Below are 25,745 nucleotides of genomic sequence, written 5' to 3'. Positions count from 1 at the left end.
TGGAGGAAAATGTCCGGTTTTATAATGCAGGGACATGTGACATGGACATATTATCACACATGCCGTTGCTTCTCTGGCTAAAAGTCCACTTAGCTGTGTGTGTGTCTGGGATTGGCTGACATGCGGGCCCGCCCCACTACACGCGCGCGCTTAGGGAAGGAAGACAAGGAAAAAAAAAAAAATGGCGATCGCCATTATCCAAACAGCAGTGATCTGAATGCGCTGTTCCCGCACACTATACACTGAAATTTCATAATAGTGTGAGTCACAGAGTGACTTACACTATTACAGCGGAAAGCCAGCTAGGAATTAGCTGGTCTTTTTGCTGCTAGAACCGTTCTCGAACGTATCTAGAACTATCGAGCTTTAGCAAAAAGCTCGAGTTCTAGTTCTATCTAGAACAGCCCCCAAAATCACTCGAGCCGCGAACTGGAGAACCTCGAACCGTGAACCGCGCTCAACTCTATTCATAACTATACAGCCTCGGACCGGCCCACAGGAGAGCAGGTGAATTCTCCGGTGGGCCCGTTTGCAGTTTGTTACTTACCCCACAAACATAATTAAAAGATATTTCTTTTGATTCATTTATACCAGAATAATCATGAAAAGAATAACAGAAACAGAAAGAAATGAAAATTGTATGAACGTCTTTTATTCTAGAAATCACAGAGAAATTCCACAAATCTGCTCTAATGGCAAAATAGTGAACAGAGGTAACAAGGTATCACAGTTTAACAATCATTTTTTTTTTCATTACTTCAGTCCCCACCTCTAACATCGCCTTAATAGGTTGAATTTCCAATTGTACAAATGTCATATTGCACCAAAACTCAGGGGGCTTAGTGAATTTGTATATTATGTACATCATATATTTTTAAAATATTTATGTATACTTCATTTTTTTTTTTTACAAATATCCTTCATTTTCATTTAATCCTTCATTTTACCTCTTATTTTGTAACACATAAGTATAAGATAGATTTCCAGGACTGGAAACAATATGGCAGCTTTTTTGTGCAAAAGTTTACATTCACATAGTGCATGAAGCATGGTGGCCAATGGGAAGAGTAATCCCGGAGATGGGATGAGTGCACCCAAAAATTATCCCAAGTTGTCACATCCAACTATATGGTTTAATTTGTTAATCCCAGAGATAGCATGAGTGCACTCAAAAATTATCCCAAATGTGAGTTGTGACAACAAACTATATGGTCTAATTTGGTAATCCCAGAGATGGGATGAGTGCACCCAAAAATTATCCCGAGTTGTAACAGTAAACTATATGGTCTAATCTGATAATCCCAGAGATGGCATGAGTGCTCCCAAAAATTATCCCGAATATGAGTTGTGACATCAAACTATCTGGTCTAGTTTGGTAATCCCAGAGATGGGATGAGTGCACCCGAAAATTATCTTGAGTTGTAACATCAACCTATATGGTCAAATCTGATAATCCCAGAGATATGATGAGTGCACCCACAAATTATCCTGAATGTGAGTTGTGACAACAAATTATGTGGTCTAATTTGGTAATCCCAGAGATGGCATGAGTGCACTCAAAAATTATCCCGAATGTGAGTTGTGAGAACAAACTATATGGCCTAAATTGATAATCCCAGAGATTGGATTGTGCACCCAAAAATTATCCTGAGTTGTAACATCAAACAATATGGTCTAGTTTGGTAATCCCAGAGATGAGATGAGTGCACCCAAAAATTATCCCAAATGTGAGTTGTGACATCAAACTATATGGTCTAATTTGGTTGGTTCTGTCAGCAGGTGGAGAGTGGAGACAACTTAAAGCTACAGTAAGAAAACTTTATTGTGTCTTATACTATACAAGTAAAAATGGCTGATTTCTTCCAATTAAGAGTTTGGAGGAAAAAAAAAGAAGCCTCTTACAAAAATGATACAGAGTTTAGAAAAGCAGCTGTGGTAGTGTTTTCTTAACGGGAAATGATAAAATTACATGATTTCATTTACTTTGGGATTCCGAAAGATGACCATAGAGAGAAGCCACTCCCTTCTCCTTCTTCTTCTTCACTGCTTCCGCTAGAACTGCCGCCTCCACTAGAATTGCCGCCTCCACTCCCACTGCCGCCTCCACTGCCGTTTCCAGATCCTTCCTCCTCGGAACATTTGTTGCACCCGCATTCTGACGCTTCTTGCACCGTATAGATGGTCTTTGTACCATCTGGGCAAGGCAACTGGAAAGTCTTGGGTTGGGTTCTTGTTACGGAACAGCATCGGCATTGAGAAACTGGGGTATAGGTGCTGCTGTACTCTGTCTTGGAATGACAGAATCCACTACAAGATGATAATATCACCTGAAAATAAAAAGAAAGAATGAATGATAAATAGAAGATCAAGAATATTACACAGTCAATAGTAACTGCAGTCAATACAGTCCATTTAAAGGGACATCTCCATTAAAAAGCCTCCTTCGTGGGCCCAAAACACCACCACTGCCTTATACATTTGATTTGTTGATTAGCTTTCTATCCATGTTTCTTTTACGCATTAAGCTCTTTAAATGTAGCATGAACAGTATGTGTAGTACATAGCTGGGTGTCATGGCGGTGATATCATGCAGTGACTATCGAGATCCTCCAAGCAAGCGCCGTAACACAAAGAGTACACCGGAAACAAAAAACAATGGTGGGCCCTACTGCTGGGGAGAGGGGAGCGTGGTCACCTACTAACACTCACCTGAGGCTGATCATTGCATTCCCTAACATCCCTAGACGTGTCCTTTCCCCATGCGCCGATTATGTGCCTTGGCCCTTGCTGGCCCTGAACTTCATCCTGCGTAGTGCAGGCCAGCGAGACTCTAGTCTCGTTACTGACTTAAAACAACACGAGGTAGGAAAGGCAAACAGGGGAGAAATACACAATAAATAAAACTCTGACAGGAACTTCTCAGCTGCAACTGAAGCAACACCTCAGCTTCCTCCAGAGACTGGTTCCTTCCAAGTGGACAGCATAAGTTTGAGCTATAGCTGACATAGGAAGGAGTGAGGAGTGGATACTTATAGCAGAAGAGAGTGGCTGCAGCTGAGATTACAACTACTTGTTAGATCACTGCAGGATAGAAATGAACCTTAACCCCTTCAGTACCGGATGGACTTAAATATGCACCAACTCAGGGTAAATGGCGAGCAGGCACTAAAATGGATATGTGATCCACAATGTGCTGTGACCTTCTGATCCCTACGAGATCACATCAGCTCATGCCACACTCGTGACAGGTGGAACCTCTCACCTGAGGAGTCACAGTGTATGTATGACTTACTTTATGGCCTTAAAACCAGGATGTGTCAGATCAAATCTGTTCACAATGTTATCCTATTGGGCAGCTCAGATGTCACATTTTGTCATCGGACTGAGACAGTTAGAGGAAAATATTGCAGCTTGTCCAAATTTGATCATGCACTCAGGCATGCAAGTCAATGAGTGCATGGAAACTATCGGACTGCACTCTGATGACATCCAAGTGCAGTCGGATTTCCGCACAATGACACAGTGGAGAAGATGAAGACATTTTATTCTCCTTGTGACTGTATGCTCTAAGTGTCCATCCCTTTACTTACATTGCCACTACATTGTCCAGATGATATCGTTACTTGGGTGGGAACAGCATAGCACTCGTCCGCCTTTCTCTCTGCGAAGGAAAAATAAAGAATAAAGTGAGTTTTAGGAGATTAGTAGATCTTCATCCGTCCATGGTAAGCTTTTAAAAGATCATATCTCAATTATCACACTTCATATGGTTCTAGGTAGAATGTTGGCCATGCCAAGACCTTGGATTTTGGACACCATCTGGTCAAGCAAAGGATTTCTCAGCCCATAGGGAAAATAAAAAGTTGATTCCTATATCTAAAATTGAGCATATGGATTGGGTGCCCTCTTGATGAGACCCCATTCGGGCTGTGTTTCCACAAAAAAAATTCGCAGGGACATGTCTGTCTTTTACCATGGATCAGAGTAACCCATGCAAGTTATAGGTCCTTGAAAATCACTGACGGCACACATTGTCATCCATGTTCTGTCTGTGATTAACATTGTAATTTCTAGAAGTTTTTCAATACATTTTTTTCTTCCAAGAAAATCACTGATGAAACACTGATGGTAAAATCTGAAAAGAAGGGAATTTTGTTTACTTACCGTAAATTCCTTTTCTTCTAGCTCCAATTGGGAGACCCAGACAATTGGGTGTATAGGCTATGCCTCCGGAGGCCGCACAAAGTATTACACTTAAAAGTGTTAAGCCCCTCCCCTTCTGCCTATACACCCCCCGTGCTCCCACGGGCTCCTCAGTTTTGGTGCAAAAGCAAGAAGGAGGAAAAAGAATTAAAAACTGGTTTAAAGTAACTTCAATCCGAAGGAATATCGGAGAACTGAAACCATTCAACATGAACAACATGTGTACACAAAAAAACAGGGGCGGGTGCTGGGTCTCCCAATTGGAGCTAGAAGAAAAGGAATTTACGGTAAGTAAACAAAATTCCCTTCTTCTTTGTCGCTCCATTGGGAGACCCAGACAATTGGGACGTCCAAAAGCAGTCCCTGGGTGGGTAAAATAATACCTTGTAAGAGAGCCGTAAAACGGCCTCTTCCTACAGGTGGGCAACCGCCACCTGAAGGACTCGTCTACCTAGGCTGGCATCCGCCGAAGCATAGGTATGCACCTGATAGTGTTTCGTGAAAGTGTGCAGGCTCGACCAGGTAGCCGCCTGACACACCTGTTGAGCCGTAGCCTGGTGCCTCAAAGCCCAGGACGCGCCCACGGCTCTGGTAGAATGGGCCTTCAGCCCTGAGGGAACCGGAAGCCCAGCCGAACGGTAGGCTTCGAGAATTGGCTCCTTGATCCACCGAGCCAAGGTTGATTTGGAAGCCTGTGACCCTTTACGCTGGCCAGCGACAAGGACAAAGAGTGCATCCGAGCGGCGCAGGGGCGCCGTACGAGAAATGTAGAGTCTGAGTGCTCTCACCAGATCTAACAAGTGCAAATCCTTTTCACATTGGTGAACTGGATGAGGACAAAAAGAAGGTAAGGAGATATCCTGATTGAGATGAAAGGGGGATACCACCTTAGGGAGAAATTCCGGAACCGGACGCAGAACCACCTTGTCCTGGTGAAAAACCAGGAAAGGGGCTTTGCATGACAGCGCTGCTAGCTCAGACACTCTCCGAAGTGAAGTGACTGCTACTAGAAAAACCACTTTCTGCGAAAGGCGTGAGAGAGAAATATCTCTCATTGGCTCGAATGGTGGTTTCTGAAGAACCAGCAGCACCCTGTTCAGATCCCAGGGTTCTAACGGCCGCTTGTAAGGAGGAACGATGTGACAAACCCCCTGCAGGAACGTGCGTACCTGTGGAAGTCTGGCTAGGCGCTTCTGGAAAAACACAGAGAGCGCTGAGACTTGTCCCTTAAGGGAGCCGAGCGACAAACCCTTTTCCAGTCCAGATTGAAGGAAGGACAGAAAAGTGGGCAAGGCAAAAGGCCAGGGAGAAATACCCTGAGCAGAGCACCACGACAGGAAAATTTTCCACGTCCTGTGGTAGATTTTGGCGGACGTTGGTTTCCTAGCCTGTCTCATAGTGGCAATGACGTCTTGAGATAACCCTGAAGACGCTAGGATCCAGGACTCAATGGCCACACAGTCAGGTTGAGGGCCGCAGAATTCAGATGGAAAAACGGCCCTTGAGATAGCAAGTCTGGTCGGTCTGGTAGTGCCCACGGTTGGCCGACCGTGAGATGCCACAGATCCAGGTACCACGACCGCCTCGGCCAGTCTGGAGCGACGAGGATGACGCGGCGGCAGTCGGCCCTGATCTTGCGTAACACTCTGGGCAACAGTGCCAGCGGAGGAAACCCATAAGGGAGCTGAAACTGCGACCAATCCTGAACTAAGGCGTCTGCCGGCAGAGCTCTGGGATCTTGAGACCGTGCCATGAACACCGGTACCTTGTTGTTGTGCCGGGACGCCATGAGGTCGACGTCCGGCACCCCCCAGCGGCAACAGATCTCCTGAAACACGTCCGGGTGAAGGGACCATTCCCCTGCGTCCATGCCCTGGCGACTGAGATAGTCTGCTTCCCAGTTTTCCACGCCTGGAATGTGAACTGCAGAGATGGTGGAGGCCGTGGCTTCCACCCACATCAAAATCCGCCGGACTTCCTGGAAGGCTTGCCGACTGCGTGTGCCGCCTTGGTGATTGATGTATGCCACCGCTGTGGAATTGTCCGACTGAATTCTGATCTGCTTGCCTTCCAGCCACTGCTGGAACGCCTTCAGGGCAAGATACACTGCCCGTATTTCCAGAACATTGATCTGAAGCGAGGACTCTTGCTGGGTCCACGTACCCTGAGCCCTGTGGTGGAGAAAAACCGCTCCCCACCCTGACAGACTCGCGTCCGTCGTGACCACCTCCCAGGATGGGGGTAGGAAGGATTTCCCCTTCGATAATGAAGTGGGAAGAAGCCACCACCGAAGGGAAGCTTTGGTCGCCTGAGAGAGGGAGACGTTCCTGTCGAGGGACGTCGGCTTCCTGTCCCATTTGCGTAGGATGTCCCATTGAAGTGGACGCAGGTGAAACTGCGCGAACGGAACTGCCTCCATTGCTGCCACCATCTTCCCCAGGAAGTGCATGAGGCGCCTCAAGGGGTGTGACTGGCCTTGAAGGAGAGATTGTACCCCTGTCTGTAGTGACCGCTGCTTGATCAGTGGAAGCTTCACTATCGCTGAGAGGGTATGAAACTCCATGCCAAGATATGTCAGCGATTGGGCCGGTGTCAGATTTGACTTTGGAAAATTGATGATCCACCCGAAACTCTGGAGAGTCTCCAGGGTAGCGTCGAGGCTGTGTTGGCATGCCTCTAGAGAGGGTGCCTTGATCAACAGATCGTCCAAGTACGGGATCACCGAGTGACCCTGAGAGTGGAGGACCGCTACTACAGTAGCCATAACCTTGGTGAAAACCCGTGGGGCTGTTGCCAGGCCGAACGGCAGTGCCACGAACTGCAGGTGTTCGTTTTCTATGGCGAAGCGCAAGAAGCGCTGGTGCTCTGGAGCAATCGGTATGTGGAGATATGCATCCTTGATATCGATCGATGCAAGGAAATCTCCTTGGGACATTGAGGCGATGACGGAGCGGAGGGATTCCATCCGGAACCGCCTGGTCTTTACGTGTTTGTTGAGAGGTTTCAGGTCCAGGACAGGACGGAAAGACCCGTCCTTCTTTGGGACCACAAACAAGTTGGAGTAAAAACCGTGACCCTGTTGCTGAATAGGAACAGGGACCACCACTCCTTCTGCCTTCAGAGTGCCCAGCGCCTGCAGAAGAGCCTCGGCTCGCTCGGGAGGCGGGGATGACCTGAAGAATCAAGTCGGGGGACGAGAGGTGAACTCTATCTTGTAACCGTGAGACAGAATGTCTCTCACCCAACGGTCTTTTACCCGTGGCAGCCAGGTGACGCAAAAGCGGGAGAGCCTGCCACCGACCGAAGATGCGGAGTGGGGAGGCCGAAAGTCATGAGGAAGCCGCTTTGGTAGCGGCACCTCCGGTGGCCTTTTTAGGACGTGACTTAGACCGCCATGCATCAGAGTTCCTTTGATCTTTCTGAGGCCTTGTGGACGAGGAGAATTGGGACCTGCCCGCGCCCCGAAAGGACCGAAAACTCGACTGCCCCCTCCTCTGTTGGGGTATTTTCGGTTTGGGCTGGGGTAAGGATGTATCCTTTCCCTTGGATTGTTTGATGATTTCATCCAAACGCTCGCCAAACAATCGGTTGGCAGAAATTGGCAAACTGGTTAAGCGCTTTTTGGAAACAGAATCTGCCTTCCATTCCCGTAGCCACAAGGCCCTGCGGAGTACCACCGAATTGGCGGCTGCAACCGCCGTACGGCTCGCAGAGTCCAGAACAGCATTAATAGCGTAAGACGCAAATGCCGAAGTCTGTGTGGTTATGGACGCCACCTGTGGCGCGGACGTGCGTGTGGCTGCGTCGATTTGCGCTTGACCTGCTGAGATAGCTTGCAGCGCCCATACGGCTGCGAATGCTGGGGCAAAAGAAGCGCCGATAGCTTCATAGATGGATTTCAACCAGAGCTCCATCTGCCTGTCAGTGGCATCTTTGAGTGAAGCCCCGTCTTCCACTGCAAGTATGGATCTAGCTGCCAGTCTGGAGATTGGAGGATCCACTTTGGGACACTGAGCCCAACTTTTGACCACGTCAGGGGGAAAGGGATAACGTGTATCCTTAAGGCGCTTAGAAAAACGCTTATCTGGACAAGCATGGTGATTCTGGACTGCCTCTCTGAAATCAGAGTGGTCCAGAAACATACTCGGTGTACACTTGGGAAACCTGAAACGGAATTTCTCCTGCTGTGAAGCTGACTCCTCCACCGGAGGAGCTGAGGGAGAAATATCCAACATACGATTGATGGACGCAATAAGGTCGTTCACTATGGCGTCCCCGTCCGGAGTATCAAGATTGAGAGCGGCCTCAGGATCAGAATCCTGATCAGCTGTGTCCGCATCATCAACTAGAGATTCCCCCCGCTGAGACCCTGAACAATATGAGGATGTCAAGGGAATTGTCAAGCGAGCTCGCTTAGTCGGTCTGGGGCCGGGGTCTGTGTCAGAACCCTCAGCCTGGGATCCATGAGACACCCCAGGAGGACATTGTTGGTCCAACTGAGGTGGGCCAGGGGACAAAGATTCAACAGAGTCCCTGTGCTGAGATACCGGCATGGACTGCAAGGCTTCTAGTATCTTAGCCATAGTCTCAGAGAGTTTTGCAAACTCTGTCCCCGTCACCTGAACAGTGTCAGCAGGTGGCTCCCCCTGGGCCCCCCTTAGCAGAGGCTCTAGCTGAGTAAGTGCCACAGGGGCCGAACAGTGCACACAATGAGGGTCAGTGGAACCTGCCGGTAGCGGGGTCATACATGCGGCGCAGGCAGCATAATAAGCCTGTGTTTTGGCACCCCTGCCTTTCGTGGGCGCCATGCTATTATCTACCCTGAGTAACACAATAGGGTATATAGCCAGAAATCAACTGTGCACCATACAGTGTAAAATATGTACACCATAAACATATAATGTTACACTACTGCACAATGGGGCTAGCACCACAGGTGCTGCTTACCACCCGCTTAAAGCGGTTGTGAGGCCACCAGAGTCCCTGCCTGAGTCTCCCAGACTTTGTCCCCCTCTGTAGCGTCCAAGGAGCTGACAGGAATGGCTGCCGGCGTCCTGAGGAGAGGTGGGAGCCGTGGGCGTGGCTCAGAAAGTGCGGGAGCTGGTGCCTGCACTGTGCACAGTGAGGGGAGTGGAGTATGCAAAGCATGCTTCAGCCCTCAGTGCTGCTCGTTCTGTGCAGCGTCCCGCCCTTCCCCTGCCTGTCAGGGCTGTGGGCGGGAGGAAAGGAAACTAGGCCGCAAAAAGCCGGGGACTCTAGTAATAAACGCGGCCGCCGTAAAAACGCGGCCGGCGCGAAAGTCCCCGGCGCACTACAAGTCCCAGCCGCGCCGCAGTGTTTCCCTGGCAGCGGCGGTTAGTGCGGCAGTCCCTATACATAAACACACTCAGCAGCGCTGAGTGTGTAATGGCACATATTAACCCGGTCCGCGCCGCTGGAGTGTTGCTGTGCGCGGTCCCCACGGGGACACAGAGTACCTCCAAGTAGCAGGGCCATGTCCCTGAACGATACCCGGCTCCTATCCAGCAGTCTCCCAGGAGTTGTGGATGAAGCACGGTCTCAGTGCCTGGAGACCGATAGGATCCCACTTCACCAGAGCCCTGAGGGGGATGGGGAAGGAAAGCAGCATGTGGGCTCCAGCCTCCGTACCCGCAATGGATACCTCAACCTTAACTACACCGCCGACAAGAGTGGGGTGAGAAGGGAGCATGCTGGGGGCCCTATATGGGCCCACTTTTCTTCCATCCGATATAGTCAGCAGCTGCTGCTGACCAATCTGTGGAGCTGTGCGTGCGTGTCTGACCTCCTTCGCACAAAGCAAAAAACTGAGGAGCCCGTGGGAGCACGGGGGGTGTATAGGCAGAAGGGGAGGGGCTTAACACTTTTAAGTGTAATACTTTGTGCAGCCTCCGGAGGCATAGCCTATACACCCAATTGTCTGGGTCTCCCAATGGAGCGACAAAGAAAACACTGACCAACCACTGATGGTAAAATCCAAAACACCGACCAAACACTGATGGTAAAATCCAAAACACTGACCAAACACCGATGGTAAAATCTGAAAAACTGACCAAACACTGAGGGTAATATCCTAAACACTGGCCAAACACTGATGGTAAAATTCAAAACACTGACCAAACACTGATGGTAAAATTCAAAACACTGACCAAACACTGATGAAAATCCAAGACACTAACGAGTCTAGGGTTGGGTTTTGCGGATGAGAAAAATTGTTGTCATCAACATGAGGCATAAGGATTGCTACACCCTGTGACCCATCTGAGCATATAACCCAACCTCAAAGAGGACCCTTAGTCCAGGACAAGGAACTGGCAACAACCACGTAGTTATCCACACATCATTATGGCAATGGGACCAAAAATTGGCCTGACTTATGCTTTACCAGCAAAATACGTAGCTATTAATTAGCTAATATTATTGCTCCAACCCACAGATTGGATCCACATTAAAGATGAGCAATTCGATATGCATGACCCCGGTGCAGTGGCCATGTCAGTATTCTGTGGCTGCCGGAAGGGAGCTCTGAGAAGTGCCTCCTTCATGCCTGATTCCCCGCCGCCTCTTCAGATTTTTATGCCCGGTGCATCACCTTTGTGGTGGCGTGACACACACATGACGTCTCACCAGACCTTCTAATCAGAAGCAATTGTAAAGATTCCTTATGGTAGCCATGGAATACAGATGTGGCCGCTGGACGTGGGACCTGCAAATCGACAATCTCCAAGGCTATTTGGAATCAACCATTAATATGCATATGGAGAATCTTCTACATCCAAAATGGTTACATATTTAGAGGGTTCCTCGCAAGTTTTTGAAGAATCAGGAAAGATTTTATCCACAAAAATTGAATCCCCAAAGGTTTAACTCTCATATCATTTTGTTTCTTGTGTACTTACCACACTTCAGCTTGGGACAGCATTGGTTGCTCTGTGGAATAGCTACCAACCGCTCATCATTTTCACAAGATGGTATGGTCTTGCAAGCACATTCTATATAGAAACAGAAATATTGGATTAGAAACATTGCAATGCCCACCACTGGTTCCATAGAATAGGACTTGGAAAAAAAGAAGACTCCTGCTACTCTCTAGTTACAGTAGTGGGGTGTATGTGCCCCACTGTATACATAGGCCATGTTTTATAGACTGTTGAATACTATAAGTTGTATGTGTTTGTATAATGGCTGCCATCTAGTGTCGAGTCGACTTTAGAGTAGATGTTAGATTAGATGGCGTTACGGTAGTGGAAGGGAGGAGTTGCACATGGCGGGAAAGAGGACAGGAGGGAAGGCTTGATAGGGAACCAGTATTGAATTGGGCCTCAAACATGGCCTCAGTGTTAGGGCCAGTCAGGGAACTCTAAGGTAACCTTGAGAGAGACCAGAGCCTACAGCTCATCCCGACGGGCTTAGAGAGTCGCCCATCTAGACAGCCATTAGGGCCCATAAGAGGTGAATGGAGAAAGGTTGAAGGAGGCACAGACCCCGAGGAGCTTGAGGACGAGATCCAAGATAGTGGTGGACAAGTCGAGGAACAGTACCCCACACTGAGACAAAGGATGGAAAGGAATGCCATGTCTGTCATAACGGTGTAATAATAATAATAATAATAATAATTTTAAGCAAACTAAGCAAACTCAGGTGTTGCTTGTGCTACTAACTGTCTACAATGGTGACTACCAGTGGGGTGATGGACACCAGCCTGAAGAAACCAGTGTCATGCATCCCACCCAAAGTTCCAGCCGCACACACTTGGGGAGTGCCCCCCTTCTTTATTAGTTCTGGCATAACCTCTGTGCCCATCTTTTTTAGCTTAATGTTGCACTGTAGTTCATCCTCCAATCTTCCTCCAATTATCTGTACCGGAGGACTGACGTACTGCAGCTCATGCTTTTTCCCCTCACTAGATGTGTGCTGACGTCTACACTCACCTTTCTGCCCGTAATACTACCCTACAGTACGCCATGTTGTTCCCTTATTTCATAAAAGCAACCAAAATCTCTAATCTTTTAGTCGTAATTCCCAGTTTGGTGGCACTGTTGTACTTACCGCATGTCTGGGTTGGGCAGCATGGGTCGGCCGGATTTATCTGTGTAACCAAACGCTCATGTTCATCGCAGACCTTCACAGGGCATTCTCTGTCCTCACACTTCACCTGTACATTAATGTAACATGGAAGACGTCAGAATGTCTTATTGGTTATAGAGTCCCTAATACAATATCATGGTGTCGTGCCTTACCGTAGGTATGGTACTGCTGATTATTGTAGTACCAGGTTCCTTCTAGAGAAAGGCATAAGACAACAGGACGGGTAAGAAAAACCGCCGAGCACAAGGAACTATGCGCTCCATCTTCTGGATACTCTACACTACCATCCAAAAAGCTAAGGTAGAACAGTAAGGGATAACATGGATTCAGACTAGGTCGGGAGGATATAGTTTTACTATTGTTCTTACTACTTCCAGTATTTCCATAAAGGGGATATTGGATGCCGAAAAGTTTGGTGAATGATATTTTACTTCTTGGTTTGATTGTTTAGATAATACTTCTCTTTGTGGTCTGTGCTGAAAACTTGAGTAATCTGTAACAGATGTGTTGCTAAGGACTAAAAGACTGGTTGCTAAGGACTCAGAGCTGGTTGTTATGCAGAGCATCTCCTTAGCAACCAATATGTCTCTTGAGTAATCTGGGACAGAGTAGTTTCTAAACACCTGCATCTTGACAACTGCATTACAGAACTGGTTGTTAGGCAGAGCATCCTTAGCAACCAACCTGTCAGACACACCTGTACTGTATTGACTATAGAAAATAAAACAAAAGTGTGGCAGTAGTGAAGCTGTGTTATTCCCTATCTCTGCAGTATATTTCTTAAAATGGATTTCGGAGGAGAACCCCTTTAAGGTCAATAATTGTTTTATGGTTTGGTAAAAAATGCTGCATCTAACTAATCCAGGTGCATGGAATACAGTATATCTATAGCTTTGTGCTAGCAGCAAAACCATAGTTAATAGGTGGAGCCAGATCCTATGACAGATATCCTTGTAGCAACATTATCATCTAATTAATAACATGCGTATCAATGTACTTACTGTAGGAGGAGGCGCTGGAAAAAAAAAGAAGAAAATTGTCAGAGATCAATTGCTCATGTATTAAATACCAAGGTACAAACAATAATAACGGAGTCATGTACGATGGACCTTAAAAAATGGTGTTTAGTACTTACGGCATACATAGGTTGGGCAACACTGGGTGTCTGGATTGATAGTCATAATCGCGTCTCCTCCTTCACACTTGGGTGCTGAACTGCAAGGTAGGCACTCTGCAAAATCAATGGAGTAAACCATTTGTAAGGAAGCTATTTTTTTACTATTCTCCCCCACCGTACCGCAAAACAATGTATGGTCTAGAGCAATGGCCCCCAATTGCTGACATGCGCCGATAGCTTGGTGCTGGCCAGCCATGACAGAAAGAAAGGTTGGAAATCCTTATCTATACTTTGTGGTATTGATCTTTTAAAGGGGTTGTCCACCTTTGTAGACAATTTGTTTTGCCTAAGCGCATGTATTTTGGGCTAAGAATCCATATGCTTTACAAATTTTGCCTCAATTGGCTTTTAGAGGTTCTTGGTTTCGAGTTTGAGGTGGTCTATGCTCATCAAGCAAAAAAATAGACAGATAAAAGTGAGCTCACTGATAGATCCTTAGTTAACTCATTCTGCAGTCAGCAGTAGAGAGTGAAAAAAATAGCCTATAGAAAGGAACGGTACAAAATTTTTAATGAAACCCAATTACAAAAATTATTTTTAGGCAAAAATACTTGATTTTAAGCAATTAAGAAATATCCCTGAAGGTGGATTTAATTGATAAGATGTCACTAGTATAAAGTAGCTTACTGCATTCATAATCTCGACAGCAGGGGTCCAACCAGCCGACAAAGTTTAGGGTTTGTCCTTCCTTGTAGCATTCTTTCACTTCACACGAAACGTCTCCGCAGTTCTGTAATGACAAGATTATAGCGAGTGACCATATATCAGCAAATCTTGAATAGCCCATATCTCAGTAGGAAGCTGTGGATTATACTCACAGGTGGTGCGGTGAATATTGGGGTGGGTGTTGTTTTAACTATTGCAAAAAAAAAAAAAATCACAAATCAATCAGTAGAAATTAGAGAGCGTAATTTTTTTTTACATATTACACATAGGATTAGATATGATGAATATTGGAGAAATGTATCAATCTACAGATCTGTATGATGAATAGTAAACGGTATATGTCATCACAAAATAAGTGGGGTTTTTTTTACTTTTTTTGGAGAGAAGGTTCCAATTCTGGCCACAAACTTTGACTAAGCTGCAGTAACCGTATACAGCCACTGGATATGAGTGGCACTGTTTCTAATCACATACATAAACTTTAAAGAGGCCTGTCACCAGGTCAAAAGTGGTTCTTTTTCTTCTGCTGCTACCCTGAGTTATCCTTGGTTTTAAATTGTTTTTTATTTCCTTCTTTTGTGCCAGAATTATAGACTTTTTCATTTAGTATTCATATTTATGGTTTTTACAAATGAGGTGTGTCTTTTTGGATCCTCGGGGGCGTGTCTTTAGGCTCCTCTGCATTATTTTTCTGTGTATTATTCTCTGAAACACGCCTTTTTATAAAAATCATAAAAATGAGCACAAAATAAAAAGTCCCTGTCATGCAGTGTTCCCGACTCATCAGACACACTACAGAGCCTAACAGGCAACCTGATGTCTCCTAGTTGTTCAGCCAGAGCTGGGCGTCGGCTGTTTAATGTTTTCTGTTCCTCAGTCCTGCAGGAGTTAATTCCTGCTGACCTGGGGAACTCTGCTAGAAGCTCAGATTACCAATTGCCAATCAAAGTCATCTACTTCCTATATAAGATCCTGGATCTTTCTACTCAGCGCCGATTATAGCTTCAGCATAAGCACCAGCGCTCCCAGTCTTTGTGGTGATCCTGTTTATGGTGAGTTTCCATTCTCTCTTGTCCATGTCATTTTGTGGGGCTTTGTCTTTGTGTTTTCCGGCCTGCCCCAAGGGTGTGGGAGAGAGGGAGTAAGATCAGGGCTAGGACAGAAGTTAGGGTCACGCTGGGGGCTCGGACCTGGCTATCATCAAGCCTACCTCTGAGATAAGGGACAGCGCAGTGTTTCGAGTCTGAGGGCCAGCCTAGGGCCCCCTGTTATGTGTTTACATACCGCATGATAGTCCCATATCTCTAAAGCAATATGGTGGATTAAGAACAAATAAATACAACAAATGGCAGTGGGAAGAGTAAAGACTGGTCAGACCGGTCCTTTTTGAGGTGTGAAGAGTTTAAATTATTAACTCGGCTCAAAATATTCCATTGGGTGAAGTATACATTTTCAGATCATGTCTTATATGTACTATTATAATTGTTTCCCAGTTGGGAGATACTTCATGCATAAATTAATAAATACTTATTACTTACCGCAGTCATAGGTGGGGCAGCATGAAAATATTTCGCTAGATTTTAATATGATTACTCCGTCAAAACAATCAGGAATATCCGGACATGCGGGTACATCATCGCAATTTGGCTAGACGGAGAAAAAGAAATGTTTGTAAGTAACAAGGGAAGACTAACACTTAAAGAGTTATTGCAAACATTTATGTTCAGGAGCATCACTTCCTTGCCTCTTGCTTTCCTGCTTGCTGGTGGGCGGGGAAATCCAGGTGATTGACAGTTCGGACCAGAGGCATGAATGAGCCTATAGTCTTAGTTGTGTACTCTACAATGCTGCAAGCAGCATCAGAGGTGCTCGGGGGCACCGAATTTGGCAGGATCCAGTGATCCAGAGCACTGTGTGCACAAGGCCTTAACTGCAGTCTGAGCTCTCTAAATGGATATTGTATGTCGTCATATAGTGCCTCTATATGGCACTCTTTTATAGAGATTTTCTCCTCTATAAGTAATGTATTGAGTGGAAAATAGTTCCATAATGCAGCATCAATGGGAGCATGCAGTGATCTTCATATAAATTACAGCTCTATACACATAAATGTGCCGTAAAAGTGAAGGAAATTTACCTGGGTGACTGGTGGTGGCTGCAAAAGAAATAAGACAATAAGTTAATAGAAATGACAGAAAGTTACAATATCAAGATAACGCATTTTACTAGTGAACTGTAGGACCTGCAGTTGTGCAGTAATATAATTAAAGAGGTTGTCCACTACTAGGACAACTTTCTGATTCCACATGTTTTCTCCACGTAAAATAATAAAGCCTGTACTCACCTCCCGTACTGGCGCCCTTCCATCAGTGTCGTGGATCGCGGTGGGGTTGTGACGTCATACAAGCCCCGCATCCAATTAGTGCGGGCTTCAGTCTTCCATCTTTGGACCAAATGAACAATCAACAGGAAGTGAGCTCTGCAGCAGCACTCACTTCCTGTTGACTAACTTGTTTTGTCCGAAGGCAGGGAGAAGGAAGCCAATGCTGATTGATGCGGGACTTGCATGATATCACAACTAGTGTTGAGCGGACCCGGATCTGAAAAATCCGGATCCGCACGGTTCGAGGTTCCGATCCGAGTCCGACCACTACCCGGGATTCGGGGTGCACAATCCAGATCCGTTTTTTTTTTCTCCGACTTCGCCGGCAACCCGATCCGGATCCGTTGGACCCGGATTATAGCCAATCCGCTCAACTCTAGTCACAACCCCACGTGAGCCCCGGAACTGCAAGCCCGAACACCGTTGGAATGGCACTGATACGAGAGGTGAGTATAGGCTCCATTATTGTTCCTGGGGGAAACGAGGAATCAGAAGTAGTGGACAACCCCTTTAACGGGGTTGTGTGGTAATAATAAAACATGGTCTTCTTTTCTTCTAGCACTACACTTGTAGACAGGCTGGGTCTGCTATTGCAGCTCGCCCACATCAGGAAAATGGAGGAGGGCTGCAATGACGGACTAGAGTGGCACTATTTTTGGAAGAAATGCATTTATTTAGAAGATTTATATTAATACATTTTGTGCTCATTACAAGGGTCAGTGCTATACAATGGCTGATAATGGAAAATTAGTGAAACTGTATAGTGAAATGTATTCGCCAACTCTACTAGGATGTGGTTTTACTAGAGTCTACAAGTTCTTTCACTGATTGTATGATTGAGGCAAAATATGTTTAGAAATAAAATAATATATTAATTAATTTGTATCAAAAAGAAAAACTTAATAAATGGTTATTCCCATCAAAACTTTTTATGGTCAACTTATGTCTTGGCCACCAAAGGTGGGGTTACACGTTATGGTGTTGGCCAAGGCAGAAAAACAGTTATTCCCATTCCACCCATTAAAAGGCAAAGATGGAAATAACCCTTTAGTTACTGACAGATTAACCTATCCATACTAAATAGGAAAAACAAAAATCCATACAACAGACCCCAAAAAAATAGAATGATCACATAAAACGAGTAATGTATAATAAAAAAAGAGATATGAAAAGGATTTGGAAACTTACATTTGTTATGGGAGGAACTGTAAAATTAAAGAAAGTAAAATTAAGTCACGATTAATTCTTTGTTAACCAATATTTATCTGAAAATGAAGCTCTGTTGAATCTACACTAAAAGGCTATGTCCTCCTGTTGATGTCCCAATCCATCTAAGATTAAAAAAGCAGCAAATTCTGTTTTTTGTAAGCAGCTCCTGTGCAGAGTAAAGGCCCCGTCACACTAAGCAACATCGCTAGCAACATCGCTGCTAACGAACAACTTTTGTGACGTAGCAGCGATGTTGCTAGTGATGTTGCTGTGTGTGACATCCAGCAACAACCTGGCCCCTGCTGTGAGGTCGTTGGTTGTTGCTGAATGTCCTGGGCCATTTTTTAGTTGTTGCTGTCCTGCTGTGAAGCACAGATCGCTGTGTGTGACAGCGAGACAGCAACAACTAAATGTGCAGGCAGCAGGAGCCGGCTTCTGTGGAGGCTGGTAACCAATGTAAACATCGGGTAACCAAGAAGCCCTGTCCTTGGTTACCCGATATTTACCTTTGTTACCAGCCTCCGCCGCTCTCACTGTCAGTGCCGGCTCCTGCTCTGTGCACATGTAGCTGCAGGACACATCGGGTTAATTAACCCGATGTGTGCTGTAGCTAGGAGAGCAGGGAGCCAGCGCTAAGCAGTGTGCGCTGCTCCCTGCTCTCTGCACGTGTAGCTGCAGCACACATCGGGTAATTAACCCGATGTGTGCTGTAGCTAGGAGAGCAGGGAGCCAGCGCTAAGCAGTGTGCGCTGCTCCCTGCTCTCTGCACGTGTAGCTGCAGCACACATCGGGTAATTAACCCGATGTGTGCTGTAACTAGGAGAGCAGGGAGCCAGTGCTCAGTGTGCGCTGCTCCCTGTTCTGTGCACGTGTAGCTCCGTGCACTGGTAACCAAGGTAAATATCGGGTTGGTTACCCGATATTTACCTTAGTTACCAAGCGCAGCATCTTCCACGCGGCGCTGGGGGCTGGTCACTGGTTGCTGGTGAGCTCACCAGCAACTCGTGTAGCGATGCTCCAGCGATCCCTGCCAGGTCAGGTTGCTGGTGGGAATCGCTGGAGTGTCGCAGTGTGACATCTCACCAGCAACCTCCTAGCAACTTACCAGCGATCCCTATCGTTGTTGGGGTCGCTGGTAAGTGTGACTGGACCTTTATGTGTTTTCTTGGTTACAGTCTACAAACAAACCCGATGGATTTAACTCCTGGAGCCCTCATTTTTGCATTTGGTCAGTTAAAAGTTCACAGTCGACAAATGACTGTTTGTTTGTAGCCTGTAGCCATGGCGACACATAAGTTGGTGTAGGAGCTGTATACACAGGAGGGTTGAAAATGGTTGCATTATTTATTTAACATGAACTAAAATGTTTCCAAAGATAGACAACGTCTATAGTGCTGCCATAGCTACAATTGAAAAGCTACATTTGGTAATTCATCGTTTCTTAGTTTTTAAGCTTGAAGGTAGACTTAAAGTGGGTTTCCCACCAATAAAGTTAATTTTAAAGTTAATTTGAATCAATAGATCTTGGAATAATAATACTTTCCACAATTGGATATGTTTAAAAAAAATGCTCCCATGCTGAGATAATCTTATATATGTGACCCTGCTATTTGCTGTGTAATGGCCGTGTCTGACCGTACAGGAACATGTTCTGATCATACCACAACTCCTGGACAGGGGAGGATCAATAATTTGCGATCCAATGATTTAATTACTGTATACTTTTTTACTTTCTCCCCTGTCCCAAGAGCTGTGGTATGATCAGACCATGTCCCTGTACGGTCAGACACTGCCATTACACAGTTCATAGCAGGGGCACATATATAAGATTATCTCAGCACAGGAACATTTTTTTTAAACACATCCAATTGTGGAAATTATTATTAATCCAAGATCTATTGATTTAAATTAACTTTAAAATCAAATTTGTTGGTGGGAAACTCCCTTTAAGTCTAGCTTCAATCTTAAAAACTATGATACAATGAGACTACAACAGTTTACCAAACATAGCTTGTGAATCGTAGCACAGGAACATTTCATTTAATCACATCCAATTATGGAACCTATTATTATTTCAAGATCCATTGATTAAAATCAACTTTGTTTGGGGAAAACCCTTAAGGCCCAGTCACACACAACGACTTAAGAGCGATCCTGACAACGATATGACCTGATAAAAATCGCTGGTAAGTCGCTGGGGGGTTGCTGGTGAGATGTCACACAGTTAGACCTTACCAACGACGCAGTAACGATCAGAGACCTGTATAACGATCTCAGCGGGCATTGGGATCATGTAAGGAGGTCGTTGGTAAGCGTCAAACACAGCGATGCATCCTACCCAGCAGGATATCGCATTTAGCAACAACTAGCGATCTCACAGCAGGGGCCTGATCGCTGGTAGGTGTCACATACAACGAGATCGCTGGCGAGATCGTTGCTGCGTCAAGAAACTGTGACTCGGCAACGATCTCGTTAGCGGTCTCGTTGTGTGTGACAGGGCCTTTAAGTCCATTGGGTTCAACCTATAGCCTAAGATATTGATCTAGAGGAAGGCAGAAACCCCATGGGGCTGTCACTAATAGCTCTATATTCCTTCTTGACTACAGATACAGCAATCAGATCTCATGATTTTGAGAAATACATTGTATTTCTACTTTGTACTAGTGCAGTTGATAGGCTAGAACCATGATGTCACGACTCACTTGCAAGATATGCCTCTAGACAGGGCTTACAAGCAACTGACCGGAGGAACCTAAATTGACAGAACAGAATGCCACTTACCACACTCATAGTCATCGCAGCACAGGTCATCTCCTGAAATTTTAACCAAGGTATCAGATGGTCCACAAGTTGGGATAAAGCAGGTAATGCCTTCACATGGTGGCTGCAATGCAAGCAGATGCAGACATTGACTAAGAGCTTGATCCTTATTATCCTGCATGTATTATTACACTCCCATTGGAAACTTTATGAAAAGGTTGCAATGATTCAGTCACTTAGAAGGATTAGTGCCCTATATGATTAGTGATTAGTGCCCTATTTGGTGCACTTTTGATGCGTTTTTTGACCATGCTTTTTTATGCATTTTTTTATCATCCATGGGTAAAAAAGGAAGGGAAAAACACAAAAAGAATTGACATGCTGCAGTTTTGTTGTCACCTCAAAGTGCAGCCAAAAAAACCCAGCAACATGTGCACAGCAAATCTGAAATCCCATAGACTTTGCTGGGGAAGGAAAAGCATTCAGTTTGTGGTGCAGTTTGGTCACCACAAACTTCTTGTGCATTGTTGAGCATTGCACTCGCTGGGTGTCATGGCAGTGTCGGACTCTGTTCACATTGCAGAGTCCGACAGGCAGTCAGGGATCCCTTAGGCTACTTTCACACATCCGGTTTTTGCTCTGCGGCACAATACGGCGCTCTGCAGAAAAACCGCAACCGTTTTTTTTTGCCGCCGGTTGCGGTTTTTTTGCATAGACTTACATTAGTGCCGTATTGTGCCGCATGGGCTTGCGTTCGGTCCGTTTTTTGCAGCATGCGGCAGATTTAGCTGATGCCGCGGCCGGATGGAACGTTGCCTGCAACGTTTTTTGCTCCGGCAAAAAAAACCGCATCGCGCCGCATCCGGCCGCTGCGGTGCATTTTTCAATACATGCCTATGGACGCCGGATGCGGCGCGATGCGGAAAAAAACGCATCTGGCCGCCGCTTGCGGTTTCTTCCACTGCGCATGCTCAGTAGAGTGCCGCAACCGGAAAAAAATGGACGGGCTGCATGTAAAAACTTATGCAAAGGATGCGGTGTTTTCGCCGCATCCGTTGCATAGGTTTCACAGCCGGATTGAGCCGCACTGCTCAAACCGGATGTGTGAAAGTAGCCTTAGTTGCACAGCTTGTTATGGGTGTCTGCTGAGTCTGGCGTTGCTGCACTCCAGTACAGCAGGAGTTAATTCCTGGTGGCTTGTGGTCATCTGCTGGGAGCTCAGGCTGCTGATTACTATCCTCAGCTGCCTGCACCCTTTATATTATTATTATTATTATTTATTTATAAAGCACCATTAGTTCTGGTTCTGGTTTCAGGGGCTTAGTGCCGGATATAGCTTCTGCTTCCTCGGTTCCTGTGATTATCCAGTCCTACAAGTTGTGGCTCAGCGTGGTGTGTGAGTTCTCCAGTTGTGCATTTATTTCCTACTCCTGTTGCGTTACTCCCCAGTTCACATACTGTCCCATCTTTGTGTTTTAGTGCAGTGTGCATACGTTTTTGTTTACCCTTGTCTCTGCCTATTTGTGGGGTTTTGGTTTCTGGGTTTCCGGCTGCTCCCTGGGTGGAGGGAAGGAGTATCAGGGCTTGGACAGGAGACAGGTCCATTCTGGGGACTCAAACCTGGCTACCATCAAGCCTAACTTTGAGATAAGGGACAGTGCAGGGGCACCAGTCTTAGGGTCAGGCTAGGAGCCCCTGTTCACTCTGTACATACCCCGTGACAAAACTGCACAAAAAACGCATCATACACTGCAGCATGCACATGGGGCCATAGATAAAACCACTTTGCCAATTATTGGTGACATTATATCAGTGAATTGCTTAGATGTTAATGCCTTAACATGGGGTTATTGTCAGATACAGCAGATCAGCCTCTGGATTTCTTATTTCTTGACATCCATCAGCTTGCTGTTTTATGACAGTCTGTAGTCTGTCCTATTTACAGAATACAAGTCGCCCCATATAACCATGTTTAAATTTTGGAGCAAAACATACTAATACTGATGATGATGGTGATCGTACCTGTGTAGTAGGCTCTGGAGTTACGACCTGGTCAACTGTTGATAAAACACAAGGTTAATTGTTTTAATTACTGTGTATTTAATTAGTTTTTTTGTGGTAATCGCAAAGAGGTTATCTTGCACTTTGAGGATTTTAGGCTATTGGGCTAAGAACTAACCTGTTCTGGCTTAGATGGTGATCCTTCTACTTCATTTGACCTCATATTAACAGAGCCGTTCTTTCTCTTCCGCTCTACTTTGTCGACCATGCGTCACTGTCGATGTCACTGCTGATTGACAACATTTAGCCAGCTGTCAATCAGCATGGCGTCACTGCCAATGCCATACTGATTGACAGTCGGTTACCCACTCTCAATCAGCAGTGATATCGGCAGTGATGCCTGGTCAACAGAGCAGAGTGAAAGAGAAAAAACTGCTCTGTCAACCTGGAGTCACCGGAAGCAGTTGAATCGCTAGCAGGAGTGGACCGCGACCACTCTGAACAGAAACGTAGGGCAAAATAGGCTTGTAACTTCTTAGCCCAGTAGCCAAAAAGACCCAATAGATAATCCACACAACTATATATTCAATGATATGATGGTGGAGCCGCTAACTTTTCCTAAGGACACTTACCACATACATATTCAGGGCAGCAGTACTCTTCGGGGTCTTGCGTTCTGAGTGGTGGTAAGCCACTTTCACATGTTGGCGGTGAATCGCACGCTTCTTTGCACTCTGTAATGAAAGACCATTTCAACGTTTTTCTTATAGGGAGATTGCAAAGTAATCAGATTTAAGAGTGTAAGGGGTACTTCACACACAGCGAGATCGCTGCTGAGATCACTGCTGAGTCACGGTTTTTGTGACCTCATTAGCGATCTCGCTGTGTGTGACACTGAGCAGCGATCTGGCCCCTGCTGTGAGATCGCTGCTCGTTACACACAGTGCTGGTTCGTTTTTTTATTGTTGCTCTCCCGCTGATAAGCACACATCACTGTGTGTGACAGCGAGAGAGCAACAATCCTGAATGTGCAGGGAGCAGGAGCCGGCGTCTGACAGCCTGCGGTAAGCTGTAACCAAGGTAAACATCGGGTAACCAAGATGGTTACCCGATATTTACCTTCGTTACCAGCCTCCGCAGCTCTCACGCTGCCAGTGCCGGCTCCTGCTCCCTGCACACGCTAAGCTAAGCGGTGTGCACTGGTAACTAAGGTAAACATCGGGTAACCATACCCAATGTTTACCTTAGTTACCAGTGTCCGCAGCTTCCAGACGCCGGCTCCGTGCAAGCGCAGCATCGCTTGCACGTCGCTGCTGGCTGGGGGCTCGTCACTGGTCGCTGGTGAGATCTGCCTGTTTGACAGCTCACCAGCGACCATGTAGCGACGCAGCAGCGATCCTGACCAGGTCAGATCACTGGTGTGATCGCTGCTGCGTCGCTAAAGTGTGACGGTACCCTAACTGCCTCAACACCACACTAGTATTTAGAATGAAAGCAAGTTAATATACCATTGATGGTTATCAGTATCAGTCTAATTCTATTGATTTGTATAGTGATCAGTGTAAAAGAAGAATTCAAAGACTGAACAGATGTTGTAATTCAGGTGATGCTATTAAAGGGAATCTGTCAGCCGGATTTCACACCCCAAACTATGTATATGTGCATGTAGCTCTTTCAAAGACAAGTCCAGCAATACCTTTACATGGCCAGGCCGTTTTTCCGTTACTGAGAAATCAGCATTTGAATTGATATCCAAATGGCAGATCTGAAGCCTTTGTCACTCCAGCTCTATTGCTTTTCCAGCACCGCCTCTTCCTCCTTGACTGACAGCCTCAATGTAGTGTGATTTTCAGCAAAGGAGCTCTCAGTCAAGCAGGAGGAGGAAGCGCTGGGCGTGGAATAGAGCTGGAGTGATGGAGGCTTCAGCTCCACAGGGGCTTCTGTCTTCTCTCGGGAGCCATCTCATTTTTAATGTTTGCAGACAAAAGCCCTAAGGAAATCTCAAATGTATGGAAGAAACGTAGGCAGAAAATAAAAGGCCGCTGTATAGGACGGGCTTTGCTAGTTATTCCTGCCCCTGTCTTCTGCCTGTCCTTCCTCCCCCTGTCTCTGTTATTACAGGGGGAAGAGGGAGGAAACAGAGGCGGAGGAAGGACAGGCAGACAGGGGTGGGAATAACTTGCAAAACCCAACCCACCTATTAGATATTCTGTAGCTGCTATCAATGAAATAACAGTGCATTTCACAAACGTTACTTGCCTGTATCTCAGAAAGTATACATCCGATCTCACAACTAAAGGTATGTATAGAATCAGCATGATAGCACCAGTATAGCACTGGCTTTAGCTTATATACGAAAATCCTGGTGGTTGGTCCTCTTTAATGGAGGAACCCTAACTTTTAACTCTGAATGAAGTATTTAGCCAAGTATATCTGAATAAATAAACAAGTAAATGAATAAACATATATATATATATATATATATATATATATATATATATATATATATATATATATGAAAAAAGATAGATAGATGGACACCATACCTTTTTGTACAGTATACACTTACCACAAATGAAGTGTGGACAACATTCATCTATCCATCCATTGGCTGTGACAATAGTGCCCACCTTGTTACACACCACTGGCTCACAAAGTCTATTCCAACATGGTTCCACCTATAATACATTGTGGACAATATCGAATTAGAAGACTAACAACATGAATGTATTAAACACTTATTTCCAGCTTAAATAATGCTGTACGTGCATATTTAGACTGAACCCCTTTTACTGGAGGGGCACTGGTCTATACTATGCACAGCCCCAGAAAGAATGTTGACCTGACACTCATCTGGTTGACAAATATCCCTGGTCATGAAAATTCCTTCAACAGGTGGCAATAGTGAGATAACTAATATGAAAACTTTTTCCCATGAAGCTTTACCTAGAAGACCCTACACAGCTGGTCTCCTTAAAGGGGTTGTTTGAAGTTTCAATGTGCTTTTGAAGATTGACATTTTGGACCAGCAGCATAGTGTCCTAACTCGTGTCCAAACTCTGCACTCTCAGATGCTGCAGCAGTATCTGAGGAGCGCAGGGACGCATCGGAGGAGCAGAGGGACACAATGGATGATCGGAGAACCACTGGGACATATCAGAGAAGCACAGGGACACAGGAGAAGAGCAGGAGTTCAGAGCAGCACTTGGACTTATCAGAGAGCACAGTGACACATCAGAG

The 25,745-nt window shown here is 45.8% G+C and overlaps 1 protein-coding gene across 1 annotated transcript; it reads right to left on the bottom strand.

The window, feature by feature from the left end:
- Nucleotides 1-651: 651 nt before the first annotated feature.
- On the bottom strand, nt 652-25,540 carry LOC142255804 (uncharacterized). Its single transcript, XM_075327251.1, has 17 exons — nt 25,466-25,540; nt 25,075-25,183; nt 23,138-23,239; nt 22,527-22,561; nt 20,526-20,628; nt 17,724-17,740; nt 16,290-16,307; nt 15,691-15,799; nt 14,305-14,342; nt 14,114-14,216; nt 13,445-13,540; nt 13,311-13,324; nt 12,462-12,503; nt 12,271-12,376; nt 11,121-11,213; nt 3,591-3,661; nt 652-2,327 (listed from the first exon to the last, which is right to left on the bottom strand). The coding sequence occupies exons 1-17, from the start codon at nt 25,538-25,540 to the stop codon at nt 1,980-1,982; spliced, it is 1,479 nt and encodes a 492-aa protein (XP_075183366.1). The 3' UTR covers nt 652-1,979.
- Between the last annotated feature and the right edge of the window lie 205 nt (nt 25,541-25,745).

This window comes from Anomaloglossus baeobatrachus, chromosome 11 (genome assembly GCF_048569485.1).
Source record: "Anomaloglossus baeobatrachus isolate aAnoBae1 chromosome 11, aAnoBae1.hap1, whole genome shotgun sequence".
NCBI classification, from domain to species: domain Eukaryota; kingdom Metazoa; phylum Chordata; class Amphibia; order Anura; family Aromobatidae; genus Anomaloglossus; species Anomaloglossus baeobatrachus.
This window is presented reverse-complemented; position numbering and strand designations above follow the sequence as displayed.

What these genes read in the sequence shown, in the direction of transcription:
- LOC142255804 (XM_075327251.1), bottom strand. Translation starts at nt 25,540, where the DNA reads ATGCTGCTGGTCCAAAATGTCAATCTTCAAAAGCACATTGAAACTTCA. An exon ending in CCTTTAAGGAGACCAGCTGT is followed by an intron (nt 25,184 to 25,465) that starts GTAGGGTCTTCT and finishes AATGTATTATAG; the next exon opens with GTGGAACCATGTTGGAATAG. An exon ending in CTGCCCCACCTATGACTGCG is followed by an intron (nt 14,343 to 15,690) that starts GTAAGTAATAAG and finishes TTTTTGCAATAG; the next exon opens with TTAAAACAACACCCACCCCA.